General features: G+C 46.7%; 1 protein-coding gene across 4 annotated transcripts in view; it reads right to left on the bottom strand.

Annotated features, from left to right (window-relative positions):
* The window catches only part of GATA6 (GATA binding protein 6), a 45,785-nt gene extending 25,411 nt beyond the window's left edge, over window positions 1–20,374 (bottom strand). Inside the window, exons 1-3 of one of the 4 annotated variants that reach the window (XM_061596849.1) lie at window positions 20,241–20,374; window positions 17,478–18,460; window positions 4,166–4,332 (exon numbers count right to left, since the gene is read on the bottom strand). In XM_061596849.1, the coding sequence (XP_061452833.1) occupies window positions 4,166–4,332; window positions 17,478–18,402 (1,092 nt within the window). In that variant the 5' untranslated portion in view covers window positions 18,403–18,460; window positions 20,241–20,374. Of the gene's footprint in view, window positions 1–4,165; window positions 4,333–17,477; window positions 18,461–18,981; window positions 19,246–19,460; window positions 19,544–20,240 lie in introns of those variants that run through there. The other 3 variants (XM_061596866.1, XM_061596839.1, XM_061596857.1) reach the window with 3 other exon arrangements.
* Between the last annotated feature and the right edge of the window lie 7,072 nt (window positions 20,375–27,446).

Here is a 27,446-nt window from a genome sequence, read left to right as displayed (position 1 = left end):
AGTTGACAATGAGGACATTGAACTTGTCAAGGATTATCAATACCTCAGCACACTCATTAACCAAAATGGAGACAATAGTCAAGAAATCAGAAGAAGACTAGGACTGGGGAGGGTAGCTGTGAGAGAACTAGAAAAGGTCCTCAAATGCAAAGATGTATCATTGAACACTAAAGTCAGGATCATTCAGACCATGGTATTCCCGATCTCTATGTGAAAGTTGGAAAGTGAAAAAGGCGGATAAGAAAAAAATCAACTCATTTGAAATGTGGTGCTGGAGGAGAGCTTTGCGCATACCATGGACTGCGAAAAAGACAAATTATTGGGTGTTCGAACAAATTAAACCAGAACTGTCACTAGAAGCTAAAATGATGAAACTGAGGTTATCATACTTTGGACACATCATGAGAAGACATGATTCACTAGAAAAGACAATAATGCTGGGAAAAACAGAAGGGAGTAGAAAAAGAGGAAGGCCAAACAAGAGATGGATTGATTCCATAAAGGAAGCCACAGACCTGAACTTACAAGATCTGAGCAGGGTGGTTCATGACAGATGCTCTTGGAGGTCACTGATTCATAGGGTCTCCATAAGTCGTAATCAACTTGAAGGCACATAACAACAACAACCACAATGTATTTGCAATTAAAAGATAAAGGTTGCATTTCAACTAGATGAAGATCTTTTGTTGACGCTCACTGTGTTTTGCTTCTAAGTAATGTTGCATGTGACTGCAAGCATGCTACATGGCTGATCAGGTTTGTGAACCCAGGTCCTCCCCAAGCCAAATTCCAGCATGCTAACCACTACACTATCCATTTACAGCTCACTATTCTCTGATCCTAATAAATTGGTTATTATACTATGTACTACTACTGTTTTGGAAGAGTGTGTGTTTTTATAATATATATACATAATGTAAAACAGATCGATACAGCTGCCTGCCTTTTTGGACTACACCACGGCTAGTTGCCCCTTGTCTCAAATTATGCTGAGGGGGGGGGACCTGAAGAAGAGCCTCTGGCAGATGACCTTAGCCTGCCTGTTTTTCACACCCTCTCTAAAAATATCAGCTTGACTACAAGCAGATCCAACCCATATTTATTACTGCCTGAGGCAAAGACAAAGATGGTGCTCCCTCAGCTCTGTATACAAGAACTGGCAACTTCAACACTGAAGTAAGGATAGCACACCTGAAGGCAACAGGCTTGCTTAGGAAACATGGGGCAGGCTGTATGGCACACACGCATCACTGCTATTATTCTCTCCAGCATCTGTTGCCTAAGGCAGGTGCTTCACTTTGCCTAATGGCAGGGCCGGTCCTAAAGGAATAGTATCTGATCCTAAAAATATTACTTAGGGCACAGGTGGGAATGCAGAATCAGTTAATTGACTGAATATAGTGGCTCTGTTTTGCATGTGTGCTTTCTCTCTGTGTGTCTCTGCATATATACAGAGAGAGAGAGAGAGAGAGAGAGAGAGAGAGAGAGAGCATTCAGACACCCTGGGTGCCTAAAGGAAAGAGAAGGCAGAGCAAGAAAAATCCTGGAGGATGTGTGCTTTGAAATGATTCCACACCTGCCTTCAGACCTGGCTGTGATCACAGATGACACATGTGCAGAGCTTGGAAAAGTTACTTTTTTGAACTACAACTCCCATCAGCCCAATCCAGTGGCCATGCTGGCTGGGGCTGATGGGAGTTGTAGTTCAAAAAAGTAACTTTTCCAAGCTCTGCCATGTGCACTTCCTTCTGACACTGGGAAACACCCACAGCAGCAGAGTGCAAACCTGGAGTCACTAGCCCTGAACTAGGAGAGGGAAAGAGTCCTTGCACTCAGCTGCCTGAAGGAGTGCCTGCCTGTGACAGTCAGGGTGAAAGAAGAGGGAAAGTGATGGAGGCCTCTCTCTAACCCCAAAGCCTTCCCCTGAAATGACCAAGCTGTCCTTTCCCCTCTGAAGTGAATTTTAGTACACTAGTCCCCGAGAGTCCCTCTGCCCAAAGGCCAATTCAGGGACAAGAGGAGGTCTCAAAGGAAACATCGGAGAGAGGAATTTTGTGGCCTGGTGCAGCAGGACAGGCTCTAGGGCAGAAAGAGGTTACAGGACACTTTGTTCCTTGGTCATTCCTCTCCTCTGCCTTCACAGGGGAAAGCAACAAAGGAAGAAAAAGAACCCTTTCCGCCCCCCTCTACCCAACACCTCATCTCATGGATTTCACAGTGACTATTGCTTACCTGTCATTCCCATTGAGCGAAAAATCACTCAGCTCCCAAATTGTCCTTTAATTGTGTTATTAATCCCTCAATGAAGAATGGCAATAATTAGGATTTATTTGCTTCCCGCGCCAACAGATTTAAATGGTGCCATAATAGAAACTATCAGAAATGTTTGGGATATATTTTATGCATTGCTTCATTCTGGGAAATTGATGGCTTCTAATCCTAGTGCACATTGTCATTCTTTGAATTCCTGAAAAGCCCTAAAAAACCCAAGGCTTGTTAGATGGGAGTGGCAATCACAAGTTTGTTTTAGAAAGATAGAGCATGTTGATAGCCCTAATGATTTGGAAAATAATACTTGTTAAAGTGACCACAGTTGGGTCCTATTTACCAGAACCAAGCAGATAATAACTGTCTATATACCAAACTACAATTAGGCCATTCCCCACCGTTATGCGTAAAAAAATTACCTGAAAAATAAAATTGGGGTTCAATGAGCCCCTCTAATTTCACAGCATTGGTAATCCTTGATTGCATCCCAAACTTAATCTGTCTACATAGATACAGAGGATTGCGCTTGGGCAGGTAAGGAATATATTATATCTATATCTACACACACACGCACACACACATACAATTGCAGTCCTTATGAGTACAATGTTTCAATCAGTTTATTTCTGCTGTACCTAATATTGCTAAGTTCATATTCAAGGTGGCCCCTATAAAATACCCTAATTTAGAATACAGTCATGATTTTATGAGTGCAAGGGCAGGTGGACTAAAATCAGGCTTGTGGTTTTGAAGAAGGTTTGCGTGTAGTACAAGAGTGACACTCCAAACATTTTGAATGAAGTGTATCTCAATGTGTATTTTAAGGGGAAAGCATTCTATTAATATCTGTTTTATTTAACTAGGATGCAATTTGTCACACAAATAAGGATATATGAGGATCTATACAGCAAGAGCTGTGACTAGACAGTTAGCAATTCGAACAATTGTGGATTCATGTTATCAAAGCATGTTAATTTCTTCTGGCCCTTCACTACATGCAGTGATTAATCCTTTGGTCATAAAGGTTATATGTTTCATCTTTTTTTCTAGATCCTAGAAAAAGGCATTAGCATGGAGTCATGGATAGCTGAGATGTTGAACATAACTCTTGGAAATGTCACAGCAATCAGTAAACTAAAAATTATTTGACCATCTCCTTTCATAAGTATACCATTCTTGCCTTCCTTCCAATCACATACAGAGCAAAGCTAAATATCTTGATGATCCATTGCTTTTAATGGATCATGAAATTGTGGCTCTAACATGTCTACTCAGATGTAAATCCCATTAAGCGCAATTAGACTTAATTCCAAGTAAGTCTGTGCACAGAAGTGAAGAAATACAGACTGGATTCTAAAGAGCTTTTTCCCCCTCCCACCCCCAAACCTGGTAAGACCATTAAACTCAGAGTCTAAAATAAGGATGGGGAACCTGTGTCCCTCCAAATGTCCATGTACTCCAACTCCCATCATCCCAGCCAGCATGGCCAGTGGTCAGGGATTATGGGAGCTGTAATTCAACATCATCTCAACTACATCTCCGTGAATGTGTCCCACTGTGTACAATCAAATGAAAATGAAGATGTTTGCAGGTGACATTTATCCATATTTACTCAAAGCTATTTCAATGCTATGGAAGGAGACAGGAAACTATTTTGGCAAATCATTTACTGTGAACCTTCTGATAGTGAGCTCTTAAAAACAAGCAAGGAGTTGTGGTTCTTATACTATGGATCTTCATGGGGCTATTAATTTTCCAGAGAGCTTGTTTTGTAATAGGGGAAAAAATTTAATACACTTTTTTAGCAGAAAGAGGAAAGGATGTATGAGTTTTTGGATCTGGATGGAGATAGGAAGAAGACCCTTCACCACCACCCCCCGCACACCCACATACTCACCACTCTCTTTGGAGGCTTGATGAGGGGCCTGCTAAGGCCATTCATCTTGGTGTACAGCCCGCAGGCATTGCAGAGATAGTTGCCAGTGCCATCCCTTCTCCACAGGGGGGTCTGGATGGAGCCACAATTGACACATTCCCGGCTTTCAGACAGATCATCCAGAAGATCTGTAGTGGAGGAGGACAAAAAGGGAGGGGTTAGCCTGGAAACAGAGAACCTCAGCTGACATTCTTTGGGATTATTTTGCCCCCCACCAAAAAAAGAAAAACAAAAAAGGAAAGAAAAGAGCAGCCCCTCATTAGTTTTCTCTTCCTCCGAAAAGAGAGGGGTTAGTCCCATCATGGCCCCACAATGGCATCCAGTCTGTCACACCTCGTCCCCAAACAGTGGCTAGGGAGGACATCCTACTGATTAGCATTGCAGCCAAAACATCTACCTGAAATAAGTCACATGATTGATGCCAGAGCCCTGCAGACCATATCGACCCACATTTACTCAGAAGTAAGTGCCAGGGATTTCAGTAGCATGTGTAGTTCCATTGCTTTTTTAGTTCCATTAGGCATTCATAAAGTCCATGTTGACTTGGGAGTAAGCACCAATGAACACAACAGAGCTTCCTTAAAAGTAAACATGCACAAGCTGTCGGGCTGCATGCTCACTGAACTCAGTGAGTGGAATTAACCTGAATAAAGGCAGTTAGGATCAGATTATTATTAGTTGCTGCCTAGATGGCTGCAACTATTGGAACTTGTTTTGACAAAGCCAAGCAAATTGCATGTCTTTAATATTTATTTATAACAGCTTGTCTCCAAGGCGCTCAGGATAGCATAGGCAGTTATTCCCCTGCTCATTTTCTTCTCAGCACAGCCCTGAGAGGCTGAGAGATTGTGAATGGCTCAAGATTATCAAATAAACTTTGCAGGGGGGATTTGAACACAGGTCTCCCTCATCCTAGCCTGAGACTAAAACCTCAAAACAACACAACACTTTCCCAAGTAGGAGCTGTAGTCCTTTGTTGCAGCAAAAACAACAAAGAGTTCTTGTGGCACCTTAAAAACTAACAAATAAGCTTAAGTGGACTAGTGTACACTTCATCAGATGCATCACCCTCCATTGCAGGTATTTTTATATATACGGGTTACATACACACTTATCCCACCTTTCTTCCATCACAAAACCGCAAGGTGATGTGTGTGATCCCCAGGCAGTTATCCATCCAGACCCAGACCTACAGTAATGTGGTGGCCCTAATATGCCTTTAGATCATACCCTGGACATGGGGGGGGGACATACCCTGTGAAGGGTGAGGGGCTGTGAGCAGTGGGCTCAGAGGAAAACTACATTAAAGTAGTACAGGGAACGACTGCTGGATTAGCACTAAGATGTATGCAAAATAAGCTCAGTGACCATTTATTGGAGCAGTAAGAAGTGATAAAACAATCAACTTGGCAAAAATGAGTTAATTAACATGTGGGAAAGCAAACTATTAGTTCTGTTCAGACCCAAATGAACAGAGCTGAACTTCTTGAGAAGCTGCAATTCATTTTCACTCTGGAGCTTTTGAAATTCCTTTGTTGAAGTGTGTCCCCCTTCAGCTCAGTGGCAGCGGGTCCTGGTGGAATGACACGTTCCCCGTCTGATTTATGAAGATCCCCATTTTGGATGTCAGATTCGTATCCATCGACTTGTATCCCATTTTCTTCCCATTCCCAGCAATCGTACATTTAATCTGCAAAGCATTATCCCATCATGATTCTGCGTTCACTGATTACTGTTTCTCCCCCTCCCCAAAAAATTCGATCCCCCTGCCCTCTTCTCTGGCTTTACCACGCAGCGATTTTAAAAAAACAACAACCGCGTTTTCAGAGGGCTTCGAATACAACGAAGCACACGCTCCAATGTAGAGGACCGCGAGGCTGGGGACAGCAGCCCGAGGGAAGGCGCCCATAGCTTTCGCAAGGCAGCAAGCCCCTTCCTCTCTCGCCAGCCAGGCGCTCTGGTCAAGAGATAGGCGGCAAGTTCACCATTTGCCGGAGCTGGCTCTTCCTCGGAAATCTTGAACCACAACCGCAGGCAGAAAGGCGATCAGTCCTCTCTCTCTCTCACACACACACACACACACCTGCTCGGTTCTTCCAGAGCTAATCTCTTGTCCCGGACGTGGCTTCTTTTTAATATACGGCATGCCAGTCAAGGGAGGAAAGGTGGCGTTGAGTCTCTGCGGAAACTCGGCTGGCGAAACCCTCTTTTCCTTACCACGGGTTGCCTCTGTATACGTTCTCCTGAGACAACAGCGGGCTCAGTACAGAGATCGCTCAAAACAGCGTTTCAAAAACATAGATCTAGCAACATAGCTTTTCCCCCTTTTTTAGAAGGGGGCTGGTGGGATACTTTCTTAGCGCCTCGATCCTTTACGCCGTTCTCACGGCAAACGCTGCGCAAATGGTAGTTGTTTTATTGATTGATTTCTTACATACCGATTTCTTTTATATCAATTTCACAAAGGTTGCCTTGTGAGTAAAGATGGCAGCCTACAGAGAAAAACGGTTATCGCAGCGCAATCCTTACTGAAGTTTTGCTCAGAAGGAGCAAAGGAGGACCCAATTTGTTCAATGGTGCTTACTCTAGAACGACTGTGCTTAGGATTGCAGCCTGAAACACTTCTTATATATTTTTAAAAAACTTTCATTTACTTTACTCTCTTAAAAAAAGTTTTAATTCTAGGCATGTCGCAAATGGCGCTCCCCTCGATTTTTAACCATCTTGATTTCAGCGGAGCTCGCGGCTAGTAGAAATCTCACGTTAAGGGACAAGGGCTGGACTCAGTTTCTGCGACAGAGGATGCCTCCGGATTTCCTTTCAATTCAAGCCAAAAGATTGTAGCTTGTAACTAGAACGACGTGGACGGACAACCAGTTCTATAATTTCAGGTCTGGAAATTCTCTGTCGCGATTAAAACTACCATCTCAACCGCATTCCCCCGCAATATATGGATTTTACAACGGGGACCTGCTTGTTTCCAGAAATCCAAATGCAGACCGATCCCGTGTAATTTTACTCAGAAAGCAGTCCCGCCGAGTTCAGCAGTTCTTACTCCCAAGCAAGTGACCATAGGGTTGCGGCCTCCGACGACATACCACTATTTGGAAGTAGGCCCTGTTGAACGTGCTGGAACTTCCTCCGCAGGTCACTTCCCTGGAATGGGGCTGTTCTGAGCACAACGTTTGGGTTCCCTTTAATTCACAGGGGAGCAAAGCTTTTCCCTCACGGTATTGAAAGAGTGCCTTTATTTATTTATTTATTTATTTATTTATGAAGTATCAAGGCGGTGTGCAACACAATATACAAGTGCAATCAAACCTAATATACCATAAAAACTAATACAAAATGCGGGTTATCTGTTCCACGCTCTGTTTAAATTCTGATTGAATTCAATTGAAAAAAATGGAAATGGACTGCCTTCAAGTCGATTCCGACTTATGGCAGCCCTATGAACAGGGTTTTCATGGTAACCGGTATTCAGAAGGGGTTTACCATTGCCTTCCTCTGAGGCTGAGAGGCAATGACTGGCCCAGGGTCACCCAGTGAGTTTCATGGCTGTGTTGGGATTCGACCTCTGCAGGCTTCCTTAGCCAAATATGCTTCCAGCTACATGCGTTTGGGGCTGAGTTGCAAGAGGTTTCTGTCCCCTACCTAAGCAATCTTCTTTAAAAGTGGAAGAAAGCTCTGTTTAAATCCATGGGACCCAGGTTTAAACTGCAAACGGCTCAAGTCCCTCCCCACACCCCCTACGTTCCATTTGTTTCCTTGGAGAATGGGGACATGCGGCGGAAAACTCCCCCCAGAACCATCTGGAAGTCAGGCCCATTGACTTGCAGAGGATCTTGAAGTCACCTTGCCAATCCCCTGAATTGAAATGAAGTTGGGCTGTACAAGAGGCAGCACGCAAAACTGGAAAGCCCGTTGAAATCTCGGAGGTTTGCCTTTGGGTTTGGGTGGGTAACCTTAGGAAGCCTTCGCTGAGAATAACCTTTCTGGGACAGCGCTGGATCTGTAGTGCCGAGTTTAAAGGCATAGAGAGGATTGGATTAGATGGGAACTGCGAACAGGGACAACCAGCGGCAGAGGGGTAGTGTTCCTCTGTTACAGCAAAAAATTTTTTTTAGAAAAATAAAAATTAAAGACAGAACAGACTAAAGCCTACTACATTCGTCTGCGGACCCAATCTCAAAATCGCAGAAGTTTAGGCTGCAACGGAATACCTACTTTCCTGGGAGTAAGCCCTATTGAATTGAGGGGAGTCTCCCTTCTGTATGGGATTGCACCGTAGGTTTTATGGTGCCATCAGACTTTTTGTGGGCGGGGGGTTCTAAAAACCAGATACCACCCCACTATTTTGGGAAGCAAGCAAAACCCTTGTTGAGTTTCCCTAGACATACTTCCAACTAAGTCTGCTTCTGACCACAGCCCGATTTTATCAGGGAGAGTTCATAAAGATACCTTGGGCAGAGAATACACGATCTACCTCCCCACCCCCCCAGCAATTCGCCAGCTTTTCAGTCTTCCTCGGAATCAATTGCCTGAAACTCAGCGGCCCAATTCAAAGGCTTTCCAGAAGACACGTCCCCCATGCAGGTCTCTCTCCCGCCGGAAGAAAGCAGAGAAATGCTCTTTGTTTGCCGAGCAGCCTACGTGGAAATGAATGCACGCCACTGAAACCCACAGGACTGTTGCCTTAAGGGAAAGCCTTTGGGAGGGAGGGGTGGCAGTTTGACTGAACTCCGTGACCCGGCCACGAACAGCAAAGGGCCCGCCCCAGTTTCAAAGCCCTCTTTTGCCTGCCTTTTCGTCCTCGTTTTCTGCTCTCCCTCCTCACTTGGTACGCGGGAAAGCGAAAGGGATCTCGTAAATGACAAGGCAGCCTTTGCTACACACCTTGTTTTTGTTAAATGGGGAGTGGAAGTCCTGATGCAGAGACTCCCAGCTTTCAACCTCTCATCCCCTTTTCCGAAGATCTCGCCTTTCGATGGTGATCAGAAATGGAAGAGACGAATCGCAGCAGCCCGGGACTGAGACCTGCTGCAATTGGTCAGGCTGCAGTTTTGAACACCGCCTGAACAATCCATTCATCTCTGCCCTACAAGCCTAATGCCAGTTTCAAGGACACTGGACAAATTTATCACCCCTCACTTAAAAAAAAATAACACACACGGGCTCATCCAGGAAAAAAACCAACTGTTTTACAATGAGACTATAAGACTTCCCTCTCCTCCTTTTCTATAAGATATGTTTTTAATAATAATTTAGAAACGCTTCAGATCTTGATCTGGTTGTCCTCACAAGTTTGTCAGGTAGACCACTATTGTTCTCACTTTCCACATGGGAGACCTCAGGACATTTCAATAATCTACTGCAGTTAAGTATGGATTCCAGGTCTCACCCATAATATTTAGCCCTCTGGATTAAGTTTACCCATTAAATTAATGTTCCCAAATAGTTTTTAATATTAGGAGAAACCTGTTTAAAATAAATGTATACTCCAGTCCTAACAAAGTTATTTGGAAACAAGCTTCATGGATCTTGGTGGAACTGGCTTCCATGTATTTTGCTTATAAGAATGAAAATAATTTATCCATCCATAGAATTTTAATTATTACATTTTATTTCATTTAGTTCCATTTTTTTAAAAAAAATTCTGCTTATTTGTTTTCTTAAAATGTACATTAAAATTCAGGATTTCACAAACTCGCTATGATTTAGTACAACAGTTTAAAGTAATTTACTGTTAATTATTTGGGCTAATTAGTGGTGAAAGCCTTATTCTTTCAATATCCACAAGCTGGCATCTATATTGACATAGATTATTTCGTTCTCATCATTGCAAGGTAGTGAAATATTTATCAATCAGTTGTTTGATCGATGGCTTAAAATTCAAGGCTGCTACCCAATCTAAACTGATTAACACAGAATTTAACATACAAGCAAGAATGCTTATGGGCACAACCTAGATTTCTAAAAGAACTGTAATTACGTAACAGTGACAGTCAATGATACATTGATATTAAGCTATTCCAATCCTTTTTTTCCCCAGAACTCTGCCTTGGTAGACATAGCTTAAATGTTTAATACTTATCTAATGATTTAGTTTTCAAAAGAACAATTTTACAGAATGCTGAACTGCACAAGAAAATATTTTATGAAAATTTGACACCATAACATGACCCCACCCACTCCTCTAAAAAATGCTGGAGCTTATCCTGCCTAACACTGACTTGGACAATTAGTCTGTCTAGATCAGGACTGGCTACATTGACTGGCAGAAGTTTTCCAGGGTTTCAGACAGGAGACTTTCGGCTTTAGTATATCTTTCTACACTATTAGGAGCTTTCATCAGAAAATTAGGACGCAAAAACAGAAATGTTACAGCAACCTTGCTGTCATCTGTATAATCGTCTTGATCCAGCAAGGTGTCTGGAAGCAGGACTCAGTGCACAGAGTTAATGCTAACGTAGATGTGCATTGATGTCTACATTGCAATATTCATTCATTCCACACCTGCTGAAGGCCTTTTTAAAATACAGATGGAAATACACTCCTCCAACTAGTTGCGTGTGAGAAGTGGATCAGGGCCAGACTTAAATTCTGTTTTATTCAGTTTTATTTTACACTTAGAATTTCCAATGTACATGTTTATTAGAGACAGTTTCCAAAACAAACTGTTAGCAGGAAAACCAAAGCACATCTTATTCCCATACCCTATGAGAATAATGACAATAATAAAAATGGTCATTTAGAATCCCCAACATGGAGCTCAGGGAATGTTATATAAAAGCATTTCAATGAATTTACAGAGCAGTCCTGTACTCCAAAGTAAATCCTGTTGAATTCATTTCCAGGTAAGTGTGTATAGGATTGCAGCATATGGTACAATCTTCTCTGTGTTCATTTAGAAGTAAGGCTACAATTTTCTATCCCAAGAGGGGGGGGACCTCAGGCTTGTGGGCTAAAAGCGCCCACCAAGCCTCTCAATCTGGCCCTCGGGACTCTCTCCATATCACACCCTCTTTCTGCAGGCCACAGCCCTCACTATCTGTGTTTCACACTCTGCTTCAAGGTTTTTGCCTCTCTAGAATGTGTCCTTGAACTCTGATAATGGCTCTTGCTTGCTTGCTTTGATGGATGGAAGACCGAGAATGTGCAGAAAGTAGCCTGCTGTACAAAGGTAAGATCCCCTGAAGGTTATCCAGAAGGGAAAGTGGCCCTCAGATTGAAAAAGGCCCCCCTCCTTACCCAGTTATCTTGCTGAACTCAATGGGTCTGAGTATCCATGTGTAGGATTGCACTACAAATCCCTTTGCGCTTAATGGGTCTTGGCAGAGGATAACAGCCTTAGTTGCACATAATGGATGTGGTCCAAAGGCCTACAATGTTTTATGCACACACAAGGGGACTCCTTAGTCTGCATCAGAGGGCAGTGATCATACAGTATCTTCGCCCACCCATAAAGAGCTATTGTTACATTTACTATCATCCACCAGGACTACTCAGTATTTATGCATTTCACTCATTATTCAAAGGATCTTCACAACAATTTACTTTAGATAGGTTACTACTGTATTGATACTACAAACTGGGGAGAGCTTATGTGAGAGATGGCAGCTAGCCTAAGGACATGCAGTGAGTCCATGGCTCAGTTAAGATTAGATCCACAGCTCATGCTGATGACATTTTAGGCACAACCATTGTTCTGTACAAAAGTAAATGCTTGGTCCTTGGGATTGGGGCCATTGTGGCAAGGATCAGAATGCCAGAGTGATTCATAGTGGGGACAGTTTTCATAGGCTATCATCAGATGCTCTGAGAAAGTAAGAAGTATTGCTAAACTCCTGAAATATTTGGGGATTTTCCATGTATTTATGTGTATCAGTGTAAATAAATTAAATACAAATAGTAATTATCATAGGGACAACAACAAGCCGCATGTTCCTGGATGTTTTCTACACCCTGAAACAGGCAGTGCAAGAAGGGCAACAGAGAACCCTAAGAAATGGTTTGAGATGCTTAGTGCCTGAGAAAATGTATCTGACACACAGGAACTCAACAGTAAGTTGCCACTTACTGTTCATTTCTCAGTAAATGTATTTAGAACTGGAATGATAGCATCTGGAACTTTTAAAACACATAGAGCTCACTGATTTTTAAAACAAGCAACATCCTTCTAGGCATCACATCATGGATACTGTAAAGTAAGCCTCAAGCAGTTAAGACTGGGTTGCAAGGACACCAGGATTGGGTTTAGATGGGTTGGAAGCATTTATATTGACTTGTGTGAGGCAATGGGCTAGTTTCAGTTTAGATGATTAAAGGCTTCTTAGAGTGGAACAAATATAAAAAGAATTTGAAAAGGTTTAGGGTATATCCTCATGCATTCAGTTTTTAATTTAGCAACCCAAATTTGGGATGATTCCTAGGTGATTTTCTGAAAGCAGTCAGCCTCAGTGGTGAATTTATTAATCTTTAAAAGTTATTTTTCAATAAGGCCTTTTCCCCTTCTGATCCTAGCATAGTATTGTATTCAATTAATTCAGAGAATGAGTTCTAAATTACTTTTTAAAAACAGTATGATTTTTCACATTATTTAGTGGAAACAAAATGTTAATTTCATTCAGACTTCTCAATATTGATTGTTTTGAAAAATCGTCCTGAACGCCTTTTTACAACAATGAGGTATTGAGAAACTAATGTTTGTTTTAAAAGGTTACTCAATCAATCAATGGGCTAAAAATCAGACAGTTAACTCACTGAACTTTAACCAGCTAACAGCCTTCATGTTTTTTCCCCTTTTCTTCAGAGACACGTCGCCTAATTGTGGATGAACTAATTTAAGACACACTGTCCTCACTCTTCTCCCGCCCCCCGCCACGCTTTTTTTTTTAAGATCGCCAAGTCAATAGAGCCAGGAGCCTTAGGAAAATCTGAAGGATATCAAGCTTTTAGGCGTCAAACCTTGAAACTGATTAAATCATTCCCAGCCGTTTGAAGGCACAATTATGTTACCAAACCGTCGATAACCTTAAGCTTCTCGGGGTGATTTTAGAAAGACATGCTCGTGGAGTCGATCACGAGTCTCTGGCCCCGGAAAGGAACTGTAGCAGACGCTCAGTCTATTGTGGAGAGAGGTACACGGAGCAAACGAATCAAGATTCCCCCCTCCCCGACCGAGAGAGTAGTTGAAGTACGTGGACGGATGTAGCCGTCTATTTTTCCATACCTCACCTGCTTCTAGTTTCGCGGCAAAAACTCGCGAAGAGCGCATTTTGCCATCTGACTATTCTTACAACCGACCCCTCGGGTTCGCAAATAGAACATTTAATTAGTATCCTTGCAAACGCAGATATTTAGGGTCGGGCGATCTGGAGGAGCTGCGTTTGGAGCGGGGCATTCGCCCCTCTGTTCCCAGCCTGGTAATCCAGGCCGGGAGGATCCGACACAGGACAATGTCGGATGCACATTTACTCGCAGGTAAGCTCCATCGTTTTCAGCCCGGCTTCTTCCCAGGGAAGAATACAGCTGAAATGGCCCCGATGTTCTAGGACTGCACGTCTAAAGCCCCGAAACGATTTGCTTTTTTAGTTAATTTTTGTTGATATGCTGACCAGCGTCGTTTGAGCGATTTGAAAGAGAATCATACTAGAACAAAGCGGTATGCCACGGGTTGCCGGGGATCGCTCTAGCCAGCGGGGAGAGTGCTGTTGCGCTGGCATCTGCCCCCCCCCAAGAGGATGCTGGCCTAGACGGGCCGCTGGCCTGATCCAGCATGGCTCTCCAGCAAGGCTCTGCTTTTTGCAAGTTAACAATAGCCAACCCTTTAAAAAAAGTTGCCCCCGCCCCCTGCATTTTCCCTTTGCTTGCTTAATGCGTGGCAGTAGGTGACAGCTATCCCCCCCCAATTTGACAAAAGCCATTGTGAGCAGCTTGGTGAGAGATGTTAGGAGACACTTGGCCGAGCGTTTGGCAGCTTCACAAGCATCTGAGCTGCTTGTTACTGTCTTTTCGCACGTATGTTAACGTGTATGTGGCATTTCAGATGCGAGGAGCCACATTTTACAGTATGAAGTTGTGCTTTAAAGGGGGGGAGGACAGTAGAGGGAAGAAATGTCTTATTTTAAAAGTCTGTGCTCGTTCTCTTCATTTTACAAGTGTTCAGGTTATATATTTTTTTCCTGAGCAAGAACAGGAAAAGTTTTTTTAAAAAAACTCTATGAAATACAAAAACTCAGGTGTTTAGAGAAAGGAAACGGCCAGTTAGGGTCAAAACATCGGCAACACATTACTTGACATGTTAGTTTAATTAGTTTACCGAATTTATGATTCGCTTCCCACAACAGGCGGTTCCAAAGCAATATTTATTTATTATTATTTGATTATTTGATTTATATCCCGCCCTTCCTCCAAGCAAGAGCCAAGGGCAGCAATATTAAAATGAATGGGTTTATGGGATGACTTTGCAGTGCCTAAATATATTTCAAAAACGCATATAGAATTGTATCTCTTGCTCCACCCTTCTCTTTCCTTTCACTTTGAAATTAACAATGATTTCCTTCCCAATAACCTTCTGTTAAACCCAGGGGCCTGCCATATTCTTACCGAACGTCCCCAACAGAAATCGCATTACTGGATGCCCTAAAGGCATTTCACCTATTAAAATCACCTGGGCTGACAGGGTAGGGGGCGTTAGACTGAATTACACTCACAAGGAAACACAAACTGGGAGGCTTTCGATTGGAGGGGGGAGGAACATGTTTACAAGCTGTGCCTTCTTGTCGTGGACTAAATATTGATAATAGGCTGCACTGTATACATGACGTTCGAAAAATTGTGTTAAAAGAAAAAAGTGAATTGCTAAAACCAAGTCCAAAACATCGAATCCAAAAGGTTGGCTGAAGATAGATATACACATATACATTCTCACAGAGAAACCTGTGATATTTCCCCCCCAGGGTCCTTTTCAAACATTTAATCAAAGAGCTAAGCCGAATTAATTTTAAAAGAATCTAATTGGCCTTATTTTACTGACTGCGTCAAAATGGGGAATCTTCATTTGAAGAAAAAATAGTCAAAAAAGGAATCCCAATTACTTTGGTCTTTTTAAAGAAAAGAAAGTGAGACATTTGACAGTAGGCCTCACCAATCTCTTCCGACGCCACCATTTTGTTTCGAGAGCTCAGCCACCAAGAGGTCTAGGTTGAATTTTGAGATTAACAACCACCACAGGGTATTTAAAAATAGTTTCCTAGTACTTAGAGATGTCTGATTTTCACCTGTAGAACTCAAAGGTGGGAAGAAGACCCCGACACCTTTCTCAGATGGGCCACTCTTTAATTCCCACTAGCGAAGTGTAGCCAGTACTTCTTAAAATCTACTAACTGAAGTTCTACACCTATCCCGCGAATTTGGGCTAAGGTAGCTTTCTCCTAAGGGTTACCCGATCGCTATTTAAGTTGGAATCCTAACCCCACTCGCCTGGGAATAAGCCCCATTGAATTCAATTGGATTTACTCCTGGGTAGACATAGTTATGGTTGCGCTGTTCGCCTGCTCAAGTTCTTAGTTATTAAAGGGCTGGTTTTGATTAATAGATTTTACAGGGCTGTTTAAAAACAAACAATCCATATTTTAATACGTTTCGAGGCCTTCAAACATCTCAGTCCAAAATCCAAAGGATTCTAAAAGTAGGGTTAATCGGGAAGGGGCGCCTGTTTTTCGAAGGAACCGTCTCCCATATTTAAATGCCACCCTTTATCAGGCGGACTCAATGGGGCGCCTTCCTTCACAGGTCTCTTTCCTGTGGGAGGTCCCATTTTCCAGCGCCACCCTGAGATTGCAGCTCCTGATCTGGCAGCCCTGATGGCGAGAGGCTCTTCCCCTCTCCAAGCGCCCACACCTTTCTCCCCCGCCCCCAACCAGGCCAAACAAGCGCTCGCGAGATGATGTCACGCGGCGAAAAGCCTCGATGTCCCTCCGTCTGCCGCCCTCCTTAGCCCCGGACGACAGGTTAGAGAGGCGCTAACACGTGTGGGGGCAGCCTGACGGGACCTTCAGGGCAGAAAAGCTGCTTCCCTCAGAGACCATGGGGCGCGGGTGCGGGGAAGAGGAGAGGCGCAACCCTTTCCCTGCCCGCCATTGTACATCTCCAAGGCTGCAGTCCAACACACGCTTACCTGGAAGTCAGTCCCATTGAACCCAATAGAGCTTACTTCTGAGTAGACCTGTATTGGATTGCAGCCCCGATCTCCAAGATGCTTTTCCCAGCAGCAGCAGCAGCAACAACAACAACATTAACCATTGGTTTGTCCTAGCCCTTTCACTTTCCATAGGCGTCATTTTAAAGCTTTGAAGGTGATGAGAAATGGGTCACCGGCCCATTTATTCTGAGTTGGTGAATCTGGACACACACATACGCACCCCATATCTATCAACAGTCGTTGAAAAGAGATTCGAATTCCCCGCTGGCCACCAGCCAGCCAGTCATGAACTCCTTTTGGGTTTCATTGGGGGTGAAGCAAGTATTTAATCTTATATAAGGGGATCTATGGGGTTTTATAGTTGGATACCCTCCTTTATTCAAAGAGTGGGCTAAAGTGGAGAGGGAGGAGAATCATGCACTCTCCCGTTAGGAGAAAAGGTGGTATATAAACGCAATTCAATTCGTACTTCCAATCCCAGGTTAGGAGAAGAGGAAAGGCTTGCACCAGCTGCCTTCCGATATAATCTCCCAAGTTGTGGCCAAGTCAGAATCCTAGCAGAGCTGAGCCGTGCCCTTCCCTTGAGAGGGCTACCAGGCGAAGAGAACGCGCTCAGCGACCAACCGGTTCGTGTTTATTTGGACTCCCGTTTCTCATCTACAACATCCAAAACATACCTCTCCCCCTCACATACAAATGACCGTTGATATCAACTGATAGAGCGATTTCAGTGGGCCAGACATAAGAGCAGAAAAAACAGAGTGATCTTTGGTGATTTCTGCGCAGAATGGGTCCCTTGTTGATCAAGCCAAGCCCAACAGAAACCTTTGCTCATATTTAAAGAACACCAGTAACAACAACAACAACAACAAGAAGAGAGCAGCGCTTTTCAGGGTTTAAAATCTCTTAGCTGGCTTGATTTTCATAGGATTCTTGCTGATCTAGGAGACCTTTGCCAAGTCCATTACAATGCAAGCCTGCAGGGACGGCGGGGATTCTCCCGACTGCCCAAGCTCCCTCGCCCTTTCCAGGTTTTTGCCCCGCCGCCCCAGCTCTTTCCTTTCTTACCTGCGCCGGAGGGCCTCACGGCAAGGGGGCCGGCTCGGCTGGGGAGGCAGTGCAGCATGGAGTTGTCGAAGGGGCTGGCCCAGCCCGGGGTGCCGAACTGGGGGCCCACGTAGGGCCCATAGTAGGATCCATTCAGGGGCCGGAACTGCTCGCGGGGGCTGTAGCTGGCGGGCTCCCGGGAGGCGCCGTTGCTGGCGGGGGAGCCGCTACTGGCCGGGTAGGCGAAGCGGCCCGAGGCCGGGTGGCCGCATCCCCCGCCGGTGGCGCCATAAGACGAGGTGGGGCTTTCGGGGGCCGCCTGCGAGGACCAGGCCGTCGGGCCTCCGGCCTGCCCGGCGCCGGGGGGGCTCTGTAGGTAGGGCAACATGGACCCCACGCGGGTGGTGGGCACGTAGACCGGCGATCCGGCCGAGGAGGACAGGAAGCCGCTGCCTCCGCCGCTGCTGCTGGGGGACGAGCCGTCGTAGGGGCCGCCCTGCAGGCCCTGTGGGTGGTGGTGCGGGTGGTGATGGGTGTGTGGGTGGTGGTACATATCCTCGACGGGCGGCGGCGGTGGCGGCTGGGAAGGATCCGGGCTCAGCTTGGCCGAGGCGCGGCTGGACCAGAGGAGCTTGTTGGCCTGATCCAGGTCCGCGAAGAGCAGCACGTCCTCCCAGCTGGACAGGCTCGACGGCGCCGCTGCCAGGGACACGAAGGGGCCCAGCAAGGCCCGGCCTTCGGTTAGGCCCAGCGGCTGAGAGGGTTGGAGCGCTCCTCCGGGCTCCTGCTTGAAGGTCCTGCCGCCGCCGCCGCCTCCGGGGGAGCAGCCAGAGGAGGAGGAGGGCGACGGCGAAGGACAGGGCAGCTCCCTGGGGCCCAGCGGGCAGGGCAAGTCGTCGGGGCCGTAGCGCTTCAGCAGGCACCAGCCGCCCTCAGCCACGGCCATTCAGCCCCGTGGCGTTCAACTCACTCTCGCGGCCTCGCTGCTGGGGCTGCTGCTCCTCCTTCAAGACGAGAGAGAGACAGAGAGAAAGAGAGAGGCAAGTTAGGAAAATCCAGCTGCCGCGGGGGCAGCCTGTCCGGATCCGACCACCCAAGCTCCGCGGTTAATTCTTACGAAGTATAAACACGTTACTAGCGAAGAGTGCCTCTGAGCATGTGGACTGCACTCACCACTAAGTAACCGCAGCAGCACCACCCGCACTGCTGAAACTACAGCTGCCTTGCGCCCCGCTCCCTCTCGTTTTAAAAACTAGCTACGGGCAACAAAGGACCTCTATTCTGAAAACGAGGCCTATTGAGTCTGGTTTTACTCTCCGCTCGCGCTGGAACAGCCAAGCCGACGTCAACGGCAGCAAGACGGCAGCTCCTGGCTCCTTCGAATCGCCTCCTTGCTCCTTGCAAGAAGCGCAAAAGGGAATTCCAGTTAGCCATTTCCTACGCCTCAGCTTCCCCCGGATCCCATCCCAGCCACAGAGTCGCTGGGGAATCCTGAAGCCTTTTCTCTCCAGCCTCTGTTCCCCACCTGTAAAATGGAGCCACAGCGAGTGCCCTCCGCGCTTCGTCCTTTGTGCTTTGCTGCGACAAGTCAGGAAAGCGCGGCGCCTGCGCCTCATTAAAAAAGGCAGGAAACAAAAGCGGGAGGGGAGGAAGATATCGGCTGGTCCTGGCTTCGTCCCACCTTTGCGTCTCCCAGGATCGGGAATGCTTCCAATACAAGGAGAGCCCTCCCCAGCGCAGCAGTCCAGTCCGTCCGTCCGTCCGTCCGTGGGTTTTGCTTACAGACAGGAGCGAGTGACAAAAGCTGAAGGGGGGCGTGGTCTGTGGGCGGTCTCGGCTTGGAGCAGCCGCTCCCGCCCCCCTCCCGCTTTATGTTGGTTTCAGCCAATGGTTTACTGGAGTCTTTCCAGAATGAAAACAATTAGCAATGCAATAAAACTGGGGTGGCGGGGGGAGAGGAAAGGTGTTGCAGAGCAACCAAAAAGCTCCATTAAATGAAATTACTTTCAACTTGTGGGTCAGTGCCACGGCATCCTAGCCGGTTTGGAGATTGACGGCTTTCCGTCCGGAGTGAGCTGTGCGGGCTGCCGCGGCTTAGATGGCCAAGATCGCAGCTGGCAAAGGGAAGCGGCGGCGGCGGCGGCTGGTGCCAGGCTGCACCACGTTTCCACTTTCCCTTTCGCGCTCCCTTCCCCCGCGGTCTGCCGAGGTTGACCCAGCCAGTTCCAAGCCCCGAAGCGCCGCGCGGCACACCTTGGGCAGGCAAAGGCAGCCGCAGCCCGAGGAAAGCCCTGAGTCCTCCCTGCCGTCCGGCCTCGATCTAGCCCGGGGAGCCGGCCGCCCTGCGCAAGAAACCCCCCTCGCCGCGATCCCGGCTGGGGAGAGGAGTGAAGGGCGATGCCGACGAGCGGGGCACCTTCCCACCCCCTCCCCGAGGGCAGCGCCCGCGATCCGCAGCCCCGGCGGAATGACATCAAGAGCATTGAAAGCCTCCCCGCCCAGCCCAGCGATCCGCGCCCAAAGTCCCCAGCGAGAGGCACCAAATGCGTCTCTCTCTCTCTCTCTCTCTCTCTCTCTCTCTCTCTCTCTCTCTCTCTCTGTGTGTGTGTGTGTGTGTGTGTGTGTGGAGATAAGTCGGCGATAAGAGCCCGGCGGGGGAGATAAGGCATCCGGACAGAAAGGAGCGGCGGCTGTCCCAGGCGAGCAGAAGGATGCAGCTCGTCGGGCCCTGGAGCAGCCGAGAGAAACCTCCCAAGTCCCCGTCGTCGCGCCCCCCCGTCGCACCTCTTTGGCGGCGGCTTCGCGTGGCTCGTCAAGGGTCCCTCTCGGCTCTGTCTGGGCGATCCGGCCAAAAGGGAGAGAGGCCAGGCCAGGCGAGCGGCCGATGTATAAAAGGAGAGAGAGCGAACGAGGCACCGCCTCTCGCTGCCTGGCCGGAAAAGTGCAGCCAGCAAGTCCTGATTGGATTTAGTGAGCCCTAAACAAACACCAAGGAGAGGGGGGAGAGGGGAGAGGGGGCTTGGCGGGGGGCCACCCCAGCGCCAGCCCCCCCGGAAGACAACCCGGCGCTTGGGGGGGAGGGGAGAGCAGGACCGCCGAGGGGAGGGGAAGGGCCCGAGCAGCTACCTCCACCCCCATAAGCCAGTTAGGTGCGCAGGGAACAGGATGAGGGGCGGACAAGGCATAAAAGGGGGGGAGTCCAGACCAAATCCCCCCAGGGCCCCGGGAATCTCCTCTTAGGTAGTCCCGTCCATCTTTCCCTTTAGGTGTTCATGTTTCATCTGTTTTCTTTAATCGCTTCAACGTGTCACATCCTTTTTCTTAAAAAATTGAAACCATTTACTCTACCATATTATCTTCAATTTTAAACATGGTTTATTTTTCTTCCTTCACCTCTCTCCGCGCTCCTTTCCAACGCCTCTGAAGGAATCAGACTTGAGGAAGGTTTTTCCTTCCATTTTTTTCCCAGAGGGGGGAGTTGGTTGTTCTTGCTTTCTCGCTTCTGCAGCCTCACAGGCCACTGGGCCTCCCTAACGGTGTTGCCAGGGCCCAATGGCGGAGATCCTGCCACGCTTCGGGGCAGCGAAGGGAGTCCAGCCCCCCCCCCCGCCAGGCCCAATCTCCAGCCGCAACGTCCCGGTGCCTCCCTTGCCCTCCCCTGAGTGCGTGCCTCTCCCTTTCTCTTCGTCTCGTACTGTCTCTCGTGGGCCCTTTCCTCTCTTATCTTAACTGATATGGTACTTAGGAGGAAAATGACTGGAAATTAAAATAACTTCTTCCCTCGAAGGTTATCAACTAGAGATCTGTCATCATCAGTTTGTCCAGAAAGCGAAGCATCTGTGTCAAGGGGCGGCCCCTTCAGCGGAGACCACAAAAAGTATGCCTTCCGACAGACACAATTCATAACTCTGCGGAGAACGAGACAGCCCAGAGCCGGGAGTGGGGGACGGAGTGGAGAGTCAGCAGATGACTCGACTCTGGACGGGGCTGCCTGTGTGTTGTGTGAGGTGTTGTTGCGGTTGTCTGTTCCAGGCAAGGTGAACACACACACACACACACAAGACCTGGGTTCATCGCTAGGAATAAATGTTCGGGAAGAAATCTTTTAAGTGTCCGGGTCAGAGTATTTACATATAACGTGTACATATGTAGGTTCATTTCTTTTGTGTGTCTGCGTGCTTATTTTTTGTATTTATGTATTTTGTATTGTCATATTATGTATGTATTGCATGATGCATAAATTCTCAGTCTTACTTTAGCAGTGTGCGTATGTGTGTGTGAGAGAGAGTAAATGTGTAATTCTTGACATATTTTCTGGAAAATGAACCCAGCCGATTTCAATTAAATTTACTTACTATTGCAGCCAAAAAATAAAAGAAAATAAAGCAGTTTCCTGTTGGAGATGATAGAAGAAAATGATACCCAGTAAATAAGACTTAGAAATAAACAAACGAAAGGTGATTCGAATTCGCAGCCTCCCTGGAAGGGAACTGAAAAATGGATCAAACAACGTTTTTGCCATCGTCGTGTACTAATACTTTATTTATTTATTTGTTTGTTTGTTTGTTTAACTTGTATCCCGCCCTTCCTCCCAGCAGGAGCCCAGGACGGCAACAAAGCACTAAAACACTTTAAAACATCATAAAAACAGATCTTAAAATACATTAAAACAAAACAGCATTAAAAACATTTTAAAAAACAACCTTAAAAAGGATTAGTTTTTTTTAAAAAAATAAAATGTTCGTGCTTGTTAACCGAGTTTCAGGTATGCATACAAGCCCTCTCCAAGAACACATCTCCGCGGGGGCGGGGGTTGCAGAGACGCACCCTGGGCTCTGAAAGCTGCCGCTTCGTGACATGTCGTTCGTTGAGCCACAATCAAGCCCTTGTGGCAGTCGACTGTCAGACACACACGCACGTCGAGGCCGACAAGGAGGGGTTCTCTCGCAGCCTCGGTCATCCAACTGCCCTGGCAGAGCGGCACTCAACAGCAAGCGCGCATCTCTCGCCCTCCCCCCCCCCCACTACTAGGTGGCTGCTGCAGGTCGCAAAGCGTTGAGAGTTCTGCTACTGTTGCTTGCTACAGTACAGGGAAGCTCTAGCTGTCCCGTCGTCCACGACGTTTTCTTCTTCATCATTATCATCATTGCGTACCCTTTTGTTCGTGTTGGGAAGCTAGCCTAGGACGACTCTCAGAAAAAAGCGTGAGCTTTAGGGCCTGGGGCGCGGGGTGGGGGAGGTAGTTGAATGGACGGTCCACTCAGGCGCTACTGGCATTTCCCAAGAGCGCGCCAGCGATTCGACCCCCAGCCGGGCGGCCGCGCCACGGAGAGGAGCTATGGCCCAGGAGAGGTCTGGGCTCTCTAACGGCTCAGAGGCGACCTGCCTTTTTAACCTCCGGGCTCCCACACTTTCTTCATCACCGCTTCGCCGTCCGTTTACTTTAGAGCCAAGCCACTCGGTTGTTTTTCAAAATCTCCCCTCGCCTCTGTTAATAAACCTTTGCCTGTGGAATGAGGAGTATTACAGGGATCTCTCTCTCTCTCTCTCTCTTTCTCTCTCTCTCTCTCTCTCTCCCCCATCCTGGCGGTGGGGTGAGGGTGGGGGACTCCTGCCGTCAACATCGCTCGCCTGAAATAAAACGGGAGAGATTTCCACTGCTCTTCTCCCCCCTTTTCCTCTCTCTTCCGCTTTCCGCGTAGTCAGGCAGTCCAGAGGCTAAACGCAGAGGACCTTGCCTCTCGGACTGAAGGTAATAAATAAGCAAAGGAGAGAGAGAGTTGGGACAGATCCTTTTGGTTCATGCGCAGATCTTTTCAGTGGCAGGAATCTAAGAGACTGAAATGCCTTGGCAAGCCTTAAACACGAGGACTTGGGCATTTGCCCGGTTATTATTATTATTATTATTATTATTATTATTATTATTATTATTATTATTATTATTATTATTATAATTATTATTATTATTATTATTATTATTATTATTATTGACCGCCTAATGCCAGAATAGTTTTATAAGCCATTTACAGACTACAAAAACCAGTTGCGCAATGGAACACATTACTTTCTTCTACCGAATGTGTTCAGGATCGGACTGTTAAGAGTGTTTAGGATTGTGAATTAGAGCTGCCTGTACACACACACACACACACACACACACACACACACAGAGGCACATAGATATTATTTATTTATTTATTAGATTTCTATCCCGCCCTTCCTCCCAGTAGCAGCCCATGGCGGCAGATATATTCTTATACAGTATATATATACACGAGTGCACACAGGTCTACAATATATATTCTTTGTCCCCCTGGCGCAATGACGCGAGGAAAGCTCCTGCCACAGTCAACGCCTGTCCTCGGGACACCCCTTAGAGAAGAAAAAAGGTCGACAGCTCTCGCCAAACTAATCTTGTGCGGGAAGGAGCACGCTAGCTTTCCAGTTTCACAGCACTCTTCTTCTGCCTGATCAAGAGCGTTGAGAAATCTGAAGTCTTGCGTACTGTTACACCACCCAGTACAATGAAAGGGTCTGTTTTGCATCGCCACTCCTTTGAGACCCAAAGGGCAAGCAAGACCCGTCTACAGATCCCCAGGATGGTACTGAGGAGAGTCAATGAACAATCCTGGTTTCAAATGGCCCGGAGGTGGGAGTGAGTGGGTGGGATAGCTGATGCAGGCACACAGGAGGAGAGACGGAAAGGCTGGCATCCACCTCTCGACGGTCGTGAGCAGCAAATTGCTTGGCTAGCGGAGCCTGGGCAGGGGACGGCGAGAAGGGGCCAAGTCCTTGGCCTCCTTGGTTGGACTGCCGCTCATAGCTGAAAGCCCCAGACACGCAGGGAACGCGTCCCAGCGGCTGCCTGGTTCCGGAGGGCTTATTTTCCCTCTTCCCAAACATGTGGCTAGGATTTAAAAAGGCGCGCGCGCGCGCGCGCGCACCCCCCCATCTCATCTGCTGGCCATGGGTCAACTGACGGTCCTCCTTGGGCTGGCTCTGGCTCAGGGGCTGCCAGTTGCCCATCAGTGTATTCCAGAGACCATCTTCTCAGAGCGATTTCGTCCCATCCCGTGGGCAGAGACAAGGGGAGGCACAATCCCGCCGGAGGAAACGGGGCACTTCTGTGGTCAGCCGCGCTTTCTGTTTTGCACAGACAAAACAGGCGCACGGCACACTCATACCCCTCTCTATTTGAAAGCATTAATCCTGGGTAAAGACTTGGAGGGGAGGACGGGGAGAGGGGTCAGAGAAGGAGAGCGGCAGAGTCCTTGCATCGCAGGTTTGTTTGCTTCTTTTTTTTTTTAGAATTCACTTCGCAAGTAGATAATAAGCAGAATTAAATAAAGCCGAACGATCCGCCGTGTATTTTCGAACGGGGAGGCAGTGTCACACAGCATAGTCTTGGGCGCTTTAAAGGCTATCTGGTTTATTTTACCATAAGATACCGTGGACTAGAGTCCACTTCCTCAAATGCCATAAGAAATCTGTCTTTAAGGTGCCTCAAGAGTCCTTTATATGTGTGTGTGTGTGTGTGTGTGTAGGTGTAGGTTCCCAATATTTTTAATTCCTTTCTCTCTACCAACGATATATGACACCTCTGTCCAATGCGTACTATCTGCCTCCTTGAAACGAGACAAGCCACAATACGCGCGTAGATATAATACATCAATTGATCAGTTCGTTAGAGACAGGTATTATTTTATTTTTTAAAAAATGGCTTTACCGAAAGTGGAAGCGGGTTCAGTTCAGACGTCTGTATTAATAGTCTTCTCAGGGTGTTTAGGGTATCTTTGACAGGGCGTTTAGGATGATTTTCAAAGTATTTACTGGTTTTTAAAAAGATTATTTTAGGACAACAGTGGGCAGGAGGAGTAGAGATCTGGAAAACGTTTAATTCCCCAAAAGCAAACAGCAATGAGAAGCTCAAATGAACTTTTTAGTGTCACGTGTGAAAACATCCTGGAGGAATTCGGCCAATCATACAACACATATTGGTCTTTATTACTTATTTAATTAGCACGCTACACACAGACCTGAACTTACAAGATCTGAACAGGGTGGTTCACGACAGATGCTCTTGGAGGTCGCTGATTCATAGGGTCGCCATAAGTCATAGTTGACTTGGAGGCACATAACAACAATTAGCACACTGGGATTTGTTAGAGTTAGCTGCACTTCTTTTCTAAAACGTGAGGAATCTGCAAATCTGACCTTGAAAGAAAGACGGCAGTCTACTGTCAAGTGTGTGTGTGTGGGAAGAATCTATTATGGTGAGGTACTTTGTACGTGCCCAGAAGTAGACTTATTACTTGACGCCAGAAATCTGTCCAAGGCTCCTTGGGAATCGATACATTTAAGTACTGGTACGCGAAAAGCACTTCTGCTACTTTCAACGACGCTCTTTCTTGCGATTAACTCTTAAATTCGGGGATGGTGTCCAGGCACAAATGAAGCTCTGATGCTATCTGGTAGATAATCACACTGGGACGGATCCAGTCCAAGGATGAAATCTTAAACACACTTGCCGCGCAATCCTATGTATGTTTCCTCTAGATTATTGGCATTTTCAGATTCCACTGAAATTAGTGTGAAAACTTAGGTACCTTCGACTTCTAGTGGAACTAAATGCTGCACTCCTGTGCACGCTTACCTGGGAGTAAACCCCACTGAATTTAGTTCTGATTAGGCATGCATAGGATTGTGCTATTAATCTGGATCCAACCCATTCACACAACACCAGTTGGCGCATTCGAAAGCCCAGCATTCCGCCACCCTGGCAACAGAATAGTTTTCAACCAGGAAAACCCCACGTGGCTTCAGAGCGGTAAGGACAACTAAACTTTACTCATCAAGTACCGGGAGAGGAACATAAAGCGTCTCTGGAGATTATAATCAGGATTGCCTCTACCACGAATTTAAATGCCTCAGGCTAGGTTAGGCATGAATTTATCATTTCTCCCTATCAGGCGGCAGCCTGATCCCAGGTATGTTGACTCGGGAGTAAATTCCACTCCTAAGTACAAGAGCAAAGAGCCTTAGGCTAGTCAAGAACAGAGCTCTGGCGGAAGAAACTTTTTGCTTTTAGAATAAAGTAGTTGTAGAAAAAAGTAGCTCGACGGAGAGAGGCAAACTCCAGCATATTAAGTCGATCTTGAGTCGAGTACTAACAATACATTTCAATTTGGTTTTAATAAGCATTCAGCTTACTTTAGGTTACCACCCCCGCGAGTCTACACATTTACTTGGGAGTAAGATCCGCTGAACGTGTTGGGATTTACAGGGACCCAAATCTGCCTAGGATTCAGGGGCATATAAATTTAACGGAAGGCAGAACGGGGAAATCCGCGTTTCTCACGTATTATTGCGCACCTGATTCCTAATTCTCATATGACACCCGTTCATTAAGGAGAGTTTACGTGCCTGGTTGTTCACACTCTTGATTTTTTTCCTGGGCGGCAGCCTGTTCACACAACATTAACTTTGTTAAAAAGAAAAATCAGTTAAATTCCGCCTGTCCATTGACGGGCGCGCATTCTTCCTATAAACAGGCTTTACAGCTGGAGGCTCAGCTTGTTTACTCGGACGTAGGATCCACAGAGTTTAATGGAGCCCTCTAGAAAATGCGCTTGAAGGTTACACACTTTTTTGTTGTTGAAAGCTAGGCCCATTGAAACCAACAGGATCCATAGAAAAAATAATGTTTAGTAGTTCTGGCTAGAATCTCGGTTTAACGTTATTTCACCTAATCCGGTTTGGGGGATCCGGATGCACATTTACACTGAACACGCCAGACCGCTTTATTCTACACTGATGAGTTCCCATATATGTCGAAGAGATGACTCCTACGTCGTGTTTTGCGGTTTGCAGGATGTTAGCAGACCTCCAGATTTGAATGGGTCCGGTCCCCCCTCCCGCCCTTAAAATTCCATCTATTCCAACAGCATTTACTTTCAAAAAAGTGCTCTCGCTTACCTCAGCCAGAGAAAA

The sequence above is a fragment of the Rhineura floridana genome, chromosome 1 (genome assembly GCF_030035675.1).
Source record: "Rhineura floridana isolate rRhiFlo1 chromosome 1, rRhiFlo1.hap2, whole genome shotgun sequence".
Classification (NCBI taxonomy): Eukaryota; Metazoa; Chordata; class Lepidosauria; order Squamata; family Rhineuridae; genus Rhineura; species Rhineura floridana.
Note: the sequence above shows the minus strand (reverse complement) of the source record. Positions and strands in the feature narration are given on the sequence as shown.